The sequence below is a fragment of the Anser cygnoides genome, chromosome 11 (genome assembly GCF_040182565.1).
Source record: "Anser cygnoides isolate HZ-2024a breed goose chromosome 11, Taihu_goose_T2T_genome, whole genome shotgun sequence".
In the NCBI taxonomy this organism is placed as follows: domain Eukaryota; kingdom Metazoa; phylum Chordata; class Aves; order Anseriformes; family Anatidae; genus Anser; species Anser cygnoides.
Genome location: NC_089883.1, coordinates 6,197,567 through 6,209,730, shown reverse-complemented (window position 1 = coordinate 6,209,730; position 12,164 = coordinate 6,197,567). Strand labels below are relative to the sequence as shown.

The window sequence follows — 12,164 nt, the reverse complement described above, 5'->3', positions numbered from 1 at the left end:
AAAGCCCTTTAAAACACCCACACTCAACAGGCTGTTTCCCTTTTTCTGTTTTCTTTTGCTGTATTTTTCTATGCTCGAGACATCCAGGATGGTAAATTAACAGATATAATCTCCTTTGGTGATTTTTGTACTATAACATTTGACTTGTATTCCTATGTGAAGGAGAGTAGCATTTCATTGTGAACTTAATTGATGCTTGTGTATCTCTTATCAGAAGTGCTGAAGCAGGATGTATAAAGCACCTGGCTGTCATCTCCGGCTGTTACCTGGAAACATCGCTCAACTTTTAGTGCTTTCTCCCCTCTTACCCACCTAGTCCTTAGGTAAATTGTTTACATTAAAGGTCTTAACAGTAACCTGCTGTGTTTATTGGGGGTGCGGGGGGGAGTCAGCATGAAATACTTTAATGTAGGCTTATTTTATATCAGCCTCAAAATGTTGACACAAGGATTAGGCATTTTTTTAAGGCTGCAGTACCATAAATCTTTAGTCTGGCACTTCTGGTTTATAAGGGCTGAGTGGCTGTGGTGATCCTCCATAAACAATTCAGACATCTGGAAGATGAATTTTAATGAGTGTTCTCAAAACTAAGTGCTACCTCTCACTTCTACACCTCAAATTCACTGTTTTATTTTGTTATATTAGAGGCTGATCTGTATTTTTTCTTATTATCTACACTTAAGTTGGATTCCCTCAAACCCGGAGGAAGGGGACCATAGCTGTGTCCGCAGAGGTGGGGTTCTCACCTGGCTTTGCTTACATGAGGGTTTAAACTCTCAAAACACCTGGGCTTTTCTAGGGGTGGGTTTAGCATCTTGTTTTCAGGGATTGTTTCATTTACTTTTGCCTGTGCAAGAGGCTTTTGTTGCATGTCCTGTCTGCAAAATGTTCAACCTTGTTCTAGGAAAGGCTCCAAAGTAAATTAGAGAAGCCTCAGGGGCTGTTTTAAATCATAGCAGCTGAGGCCTTACCCTAGCACTTCATGCTCCACCCTGTGCCTCTCCTACCAACACTCTGCCATAAGCTCAGATCTTCATCTTTCCAGAGAAAACTCCCTGCTCTGCATCACTGGCAGGTTTTCCTAGGTTGTGAAATAGTCAAATATGCGTTACAATACTCAAAGAGAATGAGAGCCCACTAGGTTTGCTGGAAACAGGCATTCATTCACTGGTTACAGTAATTCAGCATTACTGTTTATATTCTGAAGTGCGTAGAATGACGAAGTAGGAAAAACACGGCTAGAATAATTGCTCCTGGGTATTGTGCTTGTAGATGCAAACTTAACCATTCCTGAAGCTGCCGAGGATGGTTTCCCTGAACTTCCAGTATTGTGCAATTGACCATATGCTTTCTCTGGGGTTTCACTTTCCTAGGCTTAGGCAAATACTGGTCTCTGCCGGAGGCAGGGAAGGGAAATTGGTGGATCAGTGGAATGATCCAATACCAACAAATCCACTTGCAAAAATAGCAAGTTATTCTTATTTTTTTCATTCTGACTCAATTTCCTGCCCTCCTTCTACACTGTTCTGAAGATTGCTTGGATGACTGATCTGCTTTGAAGATGGTTATACCCCTCTGCAAAGTAAAGTATGTGTTGAATAATAATTTATCATGACTGTTGAAGAACAATGACTGGGAGTAGGGCAAGAAGCTGAGCTGATGTTAACAACCTTTGATCACATTTGACATGTATCTAACTAATTCCTGGGGTGGGCATTGCTTGTTTTTAACATTTCTGATCCTATTGTAGTAAATGATGGAAAATGTTCTTTGCTTGATGAGTTTTTTCATACCTCTTTTAGTGATCTCTTGCTCTCCATCTCTGAGAGTGATAATGTTTGGCATGGGCTGGTGGTGAGCAGATGAAGCTGGCTTTCTCTTTGCAAAGTACAGCTGTCCTTGGTGTAGGAAGCATGATAACCTTTAATACTACCATAAAGATCTTTAAGGATCTATGTACTAATAGCTCTAAAGGTGAATATGACAGTTGGTCTGGCTTTGCAAACTGGTCACCTTTAGCTTGTCATCATTAAACCTTGTAAAGCTTAGCTATAGCAGTGCTCAGCTCACCTTTAGTAATTTCTTAATTTCTAGATATTAAAAAAATTGAAAAGACTGAAGAGTCCATAGTCTGGTCCTTTCAAAAGTAAACTTCTGTGTATGCTCATGTGAAAACACTGGACAGCCTCACTCAGTAGTACTCTAAGTAGACTTGTGGCTATGTCTACATGGAAACACTTGTTCTCATCCAGGACCATTAATACTGTGTAGCTCACTCAACATCTAGAAGCATATATAAGACTAATATCCCTCAGTCAACAATTCTAGTGAGTCTGATAAGACATATCCAGAAGATTGTTTAATTAACAGGGATGGAATATATTGTGCTTTTAGTCTTAGATTTGGGATTTAAGCTTAACAAGATTTTGTGGTACTGTAATGAAACAGTGATAAATGCTGTAATAGGAGATATCCAAGTCGGAATGAAGATCTTGCTTCCTAGCTCTAAAACATTAAACACAATTGAAGACTCACATGTTAAAACTTCTACTGTGTGTAACTTTCCTTCTTCATCTATCCCAACTCAACTTCTGAGCATGTCTGTTCCCACAGAGGCAGTGCAAGTTAGGAGAATCCTGTACTGAATAAGCACTTCTCTGAAAGTAGGCCTAAAGGAAAAATACTTCACTTGGTAGTCTGCAATAGAATACAGATTTAAATTCATTTCCCTGTTCTCTAGATCCAGGACTTGTCTATAACACACTATTACTCTTCTAGTTTGTTTGCATGTTCTTCCCATGAGGATCAGTTGAAGTGGAGGGATTGTGTACACCAATAATCTGCTTTTAATACTGATTTATAAAACTCTGCAGATGAAGGGAGGGGGAGAGGCTCTTCAGGAGAAATATTACAAAATATTGAATGGTTGTTCTTCATTTTTTCCAGCCCTCTTTAACTTATTTACATTGTTCAAGTCTCCTACCTGTGCCTTTTGTGATTGTGTTCTTTTTGTGTGTGAAGATGAAGACCAGAGGGACAAATATGAAGAAAACCACGGTTACAAAGAGCAAAGATTGACTGGCTTCAGTAGATGTGTTCAAACCACTGTGCTGGTGATGTTTCTCAGTGCCAAACGTTATAGCAGAAGTCAATTTGGTAATTTAGAGTTTATTTAGGCAAGAGATTGCTATGAGGTAAAACAACCTCAATACGTCACTGACCAGAGCCCTTGGTGTTCTCTGTCACAGTACAATTTGTGGTGTGTCAGTAGTAAGATTTAAACTGCAGTTATCTTTTGTTTTAGTGTTTGAAGCTGACCAAAGGAACAAGAAAATATGATCAACTTAGCTTGCTTAGTAAGGGTCAAAGCAAAAGCCGGTTGAATGTGGGAGATTCATACTTTTGGTTGGGGACTCCTGTTTCAGTCAGAGCTCAACAAGAGCTGGGATGTCCTTCATCTTATCATGGCAAGATCTCACTGTCTGAGGCACCTACTGAATAACAAAAAAGGGCAGGGAAGCGGTGAGGTTACCAATCTCACATGACTCACTGCAGCTCCAGTAAGAGCACAGAACTGGAAGTTGGGAACTTCAGGAACCCAATTTTCCTAGTGCAAGAAGTACCATCAGAATAGCCAAACCAAAATAAATTACTTAACTTTTCATTTCCTACCAAATGTTTTGGTGTTACTGGAAGAATTAAGATGCTATATTCTATTCCTGATGGTCACTGATTTCCTGTGTGTGTATATATATATTCCTATATAACCTTAAACCAGCCACAGAACAAAAACGTAGCTTGTTGGTCATGCTTATGACTACTTCCAAGATGTGTGAGGATGAACTGATGTTAAATTGCTTGGAGACTTGTGGATGCAATTCCTTATTCTGTCCTTGAGCATGTTTTCTAGCAATGGTCAGCTGCCCTCAGGAGCACATGGATTCACTGCACAGCTCTGCACTACTTTTGAGATGAATCTAAAGATGAATTTTCAAATGCTCTTGGAGTTCTTTGTTTGCACAAGAAAGTCCTCTGCATTGCTGCCTAATGATCTGTCAGGAAAATGACTACACAGATACTAAATTATAAGATCTGTCACAAAACGCAGCATGCTTAAATAATTTTTAAAAGCTATTAATAAATTCTGAGTTGAAACAACTGTCTCCGTTCTTTCTCACCAGAGACAGCTGATCAAAATGTAGTCAGCACTGAATGGCTTGACACAGTTGAGTTGCACACAAATATGGGCACATGACTGAAAAAGAGAGGAAACTTGAGGTTGTGATGGTTTTGTTTCTTTGAAGTTTAAGCTCAGGTTTCACCGTGTGGCATTTCCGCTGTTCAGACAAAAATGGTCAGTGACATTTCAGACAATGAGAAGAGAATCTAGCCATAAAGTGTTCTTTGTCTGAGAATCACAAGGATGAGTGGAAGAAGTGTGGTTTTTATGGTAATTTGCCAGAGTTGTGAAAATGAGTAGTCAAGTCATAAGTGATTGTCATTATTCACATCTGAACCCCAGGCTACTGACATGTTTAAATGTCCTGAAGTCTTGGGTACGCTTCTGTAGTTACACAGAGTGACTTAAACCTTGCAGCCTGCTTGGTTTGCATTCTGGGAATGGCTTAATGCTCACGGACATGGAGAGCAAGCACACCCTTGGTCTTGCTCCAAATTGTGCCTGTAAGCCAGGTGCTCAGCTGCACAGAAAGTAAGCTGCATGTTAGAGATCTGCAGTTCTGTGTTGGGGTCATCAGGACTTCTTGGACCCAGTTGCTCAACTTTGAAATAAAACCCAGCATTTACTCTTGCACAAATTTTGCCCCCCCCTTTTTTTTTTTTTAAAAAAAAAAAAAGCCTTTATCAGTTGTGTACCTGAGGGTTTTTGCCCTAGGCTAACAAATGTCAAAGTAATTGTTAAACCTCTGTAAACAAGTCAGTGAAGTCAATGCTGAATAGCTGGGTGCTTAGAATAAGGCCAAGGAGATCTTTGAGGCTTCTGGTGGTGTTCCCAGGGGTTGTGATAGTGAACGCCTACCTGTGGGTGGGATAGGAGACAAGAGTAACTGACCAAATGCTTTTTGTTTGAACTCCAAATACTTGTGTTACTATATGTGCTACCTGTGAGGTCAGGGAAAGGGTGTTCTAATGCAAATGGAGGACTTTTTTTTTTTTTCTTTTGACTAGATCTCCTTGTGCCTCGGTACACTCAAGCCTCCATTTCCCTACCTCATAACCCTGAAAGATGTGCTGCTGGAAGCGGCCCACACAGAGAACTGGCCTGGATATTAATGCTTCACTTGTTGTAACTCTGAACTTGTGATTAGGAATGCAGCAAAAACTGTTATCTTAAGCAGCCTCATGTATATCCACTGTGGCCAAGTTTTGATAAAGACTGAGTAAGTCATTTTTTTTCCAGCAGTCAGATTACAAGGAAAAAAACAGGGCAAAGGAGAAAAGTTGCAATCTTTTCTGGGAAGAGAGCTTTTCTTTATGAGAAAATGAGACATTCTTACAAAAGACAAGTAGGATTTGATAATGCCAACTGTAGGTTCCAATTATATATTTTCTTTTTTCTTTCCCCAAAGGAATTGTTAATGCCATCCTTAATAACATCTAGAAGAAAATCATTTGCGTGCATGAAGGGGAAGGTGTACAGTGGCTCCTTGCAAGTATTCTATATTGCTGCCTGAAAAGGTAATGAAAAATCTTGTTTAGATATACACGCTTTCATTTTTTTTCCAATTGAAATGATTGTTGGCTATATTTATAGCTGTGCGTTCATCTGTAATGTGGGATTTTTTACAGTGGGATTTAACTAGTGTTTCTCAGAGTCCAAACCAAACTGAGTTAATGTTATAACTGATATCTTAGCTCTTGATGTCTTCAAAGGCCATTGGATACATTCATAAGAGATCCTCAGGTTGGCTCCCCTTATGTTTTATCTTGATACTTCACCTGCTTCACTAGGCTTTGGTGACAATTCCAAAGTATCAAGTCCCATCCTCCCTTCCACCCAGCCCACCAACAACGGAAACCTATTTCCCAGGGGATGTGCCCAGTGTCACCCTCCCTTTCCTTTCTGGGTCAGCAGCAAAACAGCCAAAGCCTTGATATTTCCAGTGCCCTGCAAAGAGCCTTGGCATTCAGTGTGCTGCGATGACCAGCACCAGATAACATCCCACTGCAGTCCTTGCAGTGGCTTACAAATCTGGGATGATTTCTTCTGTCAATTCCTTTCCACTTGCACTTCAACTCCATGTGGATACCTTAAAAATGGTGAGATGTGTCCTGTGAAACTATGCTACAGGAGTTGTTAAAGCTACTTTTTTTAAAATAAAATAAGCACTAGCTTTTGTTAAAAATGAATACTAATAAATAGACATATTGTTACAAGTAAAAGAGACAGGATAAGTTCTCAGGGTACAGGTTTCTTGCCTATTTGTAATAACTGGGTGTTCTAGGTAATTTAATTACTATGACTATATAAAATAGAGGAGAGAAATATGAAGAGTTCAAAGATGGAAAGTGTCTATAGTGGCCAAAGAGTAGTAATGAGTCACCACGTCCGTTAGCATTTACAGGAACTAGAAAGCAGATAAGGCTTCATGCTCAATGTTTTTCAGTGAGATGTCTTCAGTAAACAAGCCAAACTAATACTTCTGTGGGATGATTTTTTTTTGTCATCACGTGATTAATAATCTTTTTACTCCACTTCCATCATTCTATTCTTCCAACAAGGCACGCAGTGAACATATACTGTTTTTGTTAAGTGTTGCATATGCACCGTCAGGGAAGAAAACAACAACAACAAAACAAACATAAGTAGTGATGGTCTTGATGGGATTACACACTGTGAACTGCCCCCGTAGATGTGTGTTCCAAGGTAGATGTAGCGGTCATCAGTTATTTGATGTACAAGAAGAATTTATCATCTAATCTTTTTATAAGAGTCTGTATCTGGATGGTCCTGTAACAGTTGATTTTTTTGTCACTAATCCATGGTGATCTTTTCTCATTTTGATGGACACAAGAGCTTAATTTTTGTATGTTTTCCTCCTGTTTCATCTAAGGAATGCTTGCATTTTATTTTGGAAAACTATTTTTTTCTTGGCTAGTCAAAACATCAGCAGTCTTTTCTATTATTTTCTATTAGATTGCCCTTGGGCACATTTACAGTTCTGCTGGTCTCGGCTGTAGTCTTTGACAAAACATCCATGGAATTACTTTTATGATAAGCATTTTGTGGGATTATAGAAATAACAAAAGTATTTTAAAAAGACTACATTTTTCTTGTTCCAAAACTCACTCAATTATCTGAATCTGATGCTTTTTTGGTTTAGATGAAAGGATAACAAATATTAATGACAATTCTTCTGTTTTCAGTTTAGGTGTGTTTTTTTTTTTTGTTCTCAGCCAACTTTACCTTAATTTATTTTTAGTTGCACAGTCAGTAAAACTGGCCTACTCAGCATTCAGCAAAGCTTTGGAAAACCATGTACACTCTAGGAGTAGCTGCATACTTTTGATGAAGACGATGGTAGTAACTGATATTCTCATTGAGGTAGTGCTGGAACATAAGGATTTGGCCACTCAAACACAGACTGTCGAGGCAAAAATGAAGCTTTATCAATACTGACTTTTGCCCTAGTCCTATAAATATCTTGCACAGTGAGCAACTGTCCCACTGTTGTCTAGCTCCCTGCTCCTCACCTTGTAGATTGATGGGGGACTGGTGAATGTGAATTCGCACCCCCCCCCCCTCCTAGATTTGGTTGTAGGGATCAGGGTAATGGTATTCACAATGTCTTCCCCGTGTTTTCCTTCAGTGGTTAGTGGGATATTCTTTGCACTATGCCAAACCCCATGTGTATGACTATTTCTATTTCACAATGGTATAACATGATTGCATCACCAGTTTTCACTCAACGATATGTCAGTATGTCAGCTATGCTCTCAGATAATGTGTAATTCCTGTTGAGCAGACGATAGGGGAAGTAAATTCCATTACAAAGCTTCCTTTTTTTCCTTATTGCTTTGCACGTCACTTAGTGATACCCCAGTCAATGAGGTTAAGCGCAACAGACAAGAGTGGTGACGCTTGACTTGCATGCAGTCTTTCAGAAGGGGTTGTGGTGGAGGGTGAGCTCCACAAACAAGCTGATGCTGCAGAGGTGGCAAGGTAGCATTTGCCTTCCCATGCTGTGCCATACTCATGGGGAAATCCATGGGGGCCCTTGCCTCAGCTGTGGGCATGCCAGGTGAACAGGTCACTGTACCTAGCCCTGCCTTGATTGCCTTGCCTAAAGCACACAGCTGTGCTGCTTGGCTCCCTTCTTAGGCACCTGAAGATGAAGCCAAGAAAATGTGTTACGTGGCAGTGCTGCTGTTGGTTTTCTTTTCCCTTGCCTGTAGTCATACACGCAATTTCCTTTCCAGCTCCACCCTTACCCAGGGTGGCTGTTACCAGCCCCCTGCACTCACCCCCCCCCCCCCCTTCTCCTCTGTTTCTCGGCCTTTAGGACAAAACCCTTGAGATCAGGAGATGCTGTGGGGGAAACAGGGTGGGTGACTGGTGGCATCTGGAAACGATGCTCCACGGTCTGGGGGGGGGGTGGATCTACGCTGGGGGCGAGAAGGATGCTCGGGGGGCAACGTGCTGGAGGGGGGATGCTGCGGGAGGGGGGGGCTGTCGGGAAGAGGTCTGGGGGTGGAGGAGGATGCTCGGGGGAAGGAGCTCCGGGCTGGCACGGGGATGCTGCGAAGGGGGCGCTTGCGGTAAACCCAGCGCGTTCCGGGCAGGGCCCCCCCGGGGCCGCGGCGGTGGCACCGCCCGGCGGGGCGGGGGGACCGGCACCGGGGCGGGGGCAGCGCGGCGGGGAGGCGACAGGGACGGGGACAACGACACGTGCCGCCGCGGGGGGACGGAGCGGCGAGAGATGGCCGTGCCCGGCTGGCAGGTAACCCGGCGGCAGGTAACCCGGCTTCCCCGCTGTCCCCCCCGAGCCCCTGCCTTGGCTTTAGGGGGGGCAACTGCAGATGCTGCTTGTGCCCGGCCGCTTTGGTTCTTAGCACCTCTCTTCGCCTTGGTTTAAATACGGAGCGACTTCTCTTTGAAAGAAAAAAAAAAAACTGTTCGTAGGAGTCGGGGGTTTATGCGGTTTTGCTATTTATTTATTTTATTGTGGCGGCCACGTTGTTTTTCGGGCGTTGTTCTTATTGCCCTGGGTATCCAAGAGAAGTAAGTTTGTACTGGGAGGCTCGGGATTAACTCTGCTCGCTGCTTTTGCTTTGCAATGCGTGGCTTTCAGCGCTGCTGTGCATGATACTCGGACCTAAACGTTCAGACTCGTGTGAATGGTTTTTTTTCCTATGTGAGAAAGTTATATTGAAGAAATCAAAATTCTTCTTTCCCAGTCCCTTTTCACTGAACTGATTCATGCCCGTGTATATTTGTTTATTGGAACGGAGTTGGTTATTGACTTTAGTTAAAGATATAAACTACTTAATAAAAAAACAAACAAACATGACAATCTAAAACAAAAAGGAAAAAAATATTCACAAAAGTATGTCGACATAGCAAAGTTGTTTTAAAAGCACTTTTAAGGGAGATTTAGGAAGTAAGCCGTTTCATTTGTTTGTTTGTTTTTAAAACTTCAGCAACCTGTTCATGTGCTTGTAATGAGAAAAAAAATAATTTTTCAGTGATGTTTGCACACCTGTGGCAACTGGTAAGGAGCTGGTTGGTACACTTAATGATATGAGAGTTACTCAAAGTGTGCTGGAAGCTGAATTACTGCTATGTGACTTTAAGAAAATAGAAAATCTCACCTGGATATTTTTGCATTAATTTTTGGTGATTAAGTTGTAAAATTTGTGAAGCATGTTGCGGTGATTTTGGCTCACTCTCAGAATGATGCTATTGAGTGGGTAGCTTTAGCTGTCAGGATGAATGGGAGCGTTTGAGTAATAATCCTATTTGTTTCATTTCTTGCTGTTGTTCAATACCAATCATAAAATAGCTTATCAGGCAAATAAGCTTTCATGTGATGGAGTCTGAGGGTGGAATTGGCATGTGTAGTTCCACTTTGCAATAACCGTAGGAAGAAAAATTTAAAGAACATGGTGCGGAGAGGAAATTTTCATTTTGTTTCTTAAGTTTTTTTTTGACACACTTTATCATTAATAGGAATAGTAGTGTCAAAAGCATGCTTAACTTTGCTTATATTAGAGAAGCTATCAAACTGTTTGTGTGCATTTAAGGCATTCATTATGACACAAGACATCTACAGGGGCACCCGTGTACTGTCACAGCCAGTGGAGGTGGGTACCTGATAGCACATGGGCACCTAAATAATGTGTTTTCCTGCAATTGTCCCCTTTGGCTGGAGCACAACGTGGTCACAGAGGCCTAGAAGTGGTGCTTGTGTTGTGTGAGGTAATTGCTTTCACAACTAGATCAACTTCGCTGCAAGCTTTTTTTTCACAAGGGCTTTTGCATTTAGTAATGTAAGCAGCTGGTTTCCAGCTAACTGTGCTGATGAAATTCCTTTTAGTTGAACAGATAATCATTCAAAATACCTGCTCAGGCCAGAAGTGCTCCTGAGGGGGCTGCATTTTGGATGCTGAAGCTCTCCAGGGGTTGGGGCCTGTGGTGAAGATGCGTTTGGGCCTGAGCGCTTCTGGGGAATGAGCCTTGTCCTGGGACCTCTGGGTTCCCCCCTGAAGATTTACAGGCGATAATATCTCTCTGCTTTGGCTGGTTTAGTCTAAATAAAAGCGATTTGCTCATCCTCTCATCTCTAAAGATAATTTCTTTTTGATAGCTGAGGGTTGTTTTGAGGCCTTCGCTAGCTGTGGTGAAATGTAACACAGGATGTATGTAGCAACTCAAGCTGCTGTTGTGACTAGAGAACCTCAGGTTTTATCAGTTTTGGTTATTTGCCCCTGTACTCTTAACTAATTTTAGCGGGGGGAGGGCTTTGAATTTTGTTTGCTGGGGTGTTTTTGGAAATGTGGGGTCTCAGCTCTGTGCTGCTGGGGTAGGGCCTGCTGTCATGGGGGAGAAGGCGGCTTCACCTTAGGAGAGGAGGCTGAAGCACGCCAAACATGCCCTGCATTTCCTCTGCACCGGTTCCATCCTTGAGTGGAAAATTGCTCCTGATTTCCTCAGATTCAGAGGATTTATGTTGGCATCCTTCCCACATTCCCATCTTGCTTCCAGTTGTATTTGTTAGACAGCATACTTGCGATAGAAGCCCGCTTTTAAGTGACAGGAACGCTTTTCCCAAATCTGTTCCTACCCGAGTTAAGCAGTTAAATGTTCCCTGGGTCCCGGGGGACTGTTTTTCAAAATGAAATTGTTCTTTGCAGGATTACGAGGCTGTCAGAAGCACAAATGCCTTGAACACTGGTCTCAAATTGAGTACCAGTGTAACAGCTGCACCTGAGCATACCTGTTGATGCTATAAAAATCAAATGTTAGGAGCGGAGAGGATATTTGTGATTTTGGACAATTTGTGTCTCAATCTAGATTTTGTTTTGGTATTCCATGTAAATGATGGTCCTGAATGAAGAATGCAGGGTCACGTGCAAAATGCTAAGAGAAACTGGGCTGAGTCTCCTGTGTTTGGTTGAATGATTGATCGCCTTATTAAATGCTTGGCAACTTCTCACTTGAGGAAATTAGGTTGGGTGTAACTACAGGTTTACCAGCATTGCCACAGAGTGGAGTGATTGCTGTGTGGGCAGTTTTGGTCTAATTTAGGCAGCAATAATAAAGAGACTTTGTTAATGGATGCTTTGTTAGATGTGCTCCGTCTTCCCTGGGTCTTGTGTAGCATGCAAGTGGTAAGGCCCTATGGAGGCTCAAGTCTGACTGTCCTGCCCCAAAAGTGCTGAGGACACCACCTGCCAAAGCAAACCCAGCTGTCACCATGTGCATTACAGCTCACCTCTCAGTGCTGGGGCAAATACCTGCACGTGTGTACTTTTATTTGCATTGACTCATCATGTAGCCACCCTGCATTGATGTAAAGTAAGTTCCTAGTCTAATTTTAAAAAGTATTTGGGAATTACCAGTTTTGTTACTGTTTATCAAAACTGCAGTCCTTACAACAAAATCTCACACAACCAATCAGAGGCAAGTTTAAAACACTTCAACA

General features: G+C 42.0%; 1 protein-coding gene across 10 annotated transcripts in view; it reads left to right on the top strand.

Annotated features, from left to right (window-relative positions):
• The window catches only part of MCTP2 (multiple C2 and transmembrane domain containing 2), a 154,127-nt gene that overhangs the window by 24,355 nt on the left and 117,608 nt on the right, over positions 1-12,164 (top strand). For 3 of the 10 annotated variants that reach the window (XM_067003522.1, XM_013181924.3, XM_013181922.3), the window contains 2 exons: positions 215-323; positions 5,589-5,697. Coding sequence is in view for 2 of the 10 variants with exons in the window: in XM_048071879.2 (XP_047927836.2) it covers positions 8,940-8,975 (36 nt within the window). In the remaining 8 variants the exon portion in view is untranslated. Of the gene's footprint in view, positions 1-214; positions 324-5,187; positions 5,400-5,588; positions 5,698-8,835; positions 8,976-12,164 lie in introns of those variants that run through there. The other 7 variants (XM_048071883.2, XM_048071886.2, XM_048071884.2 and 4 more) reach the window with 5 other exon arrangements.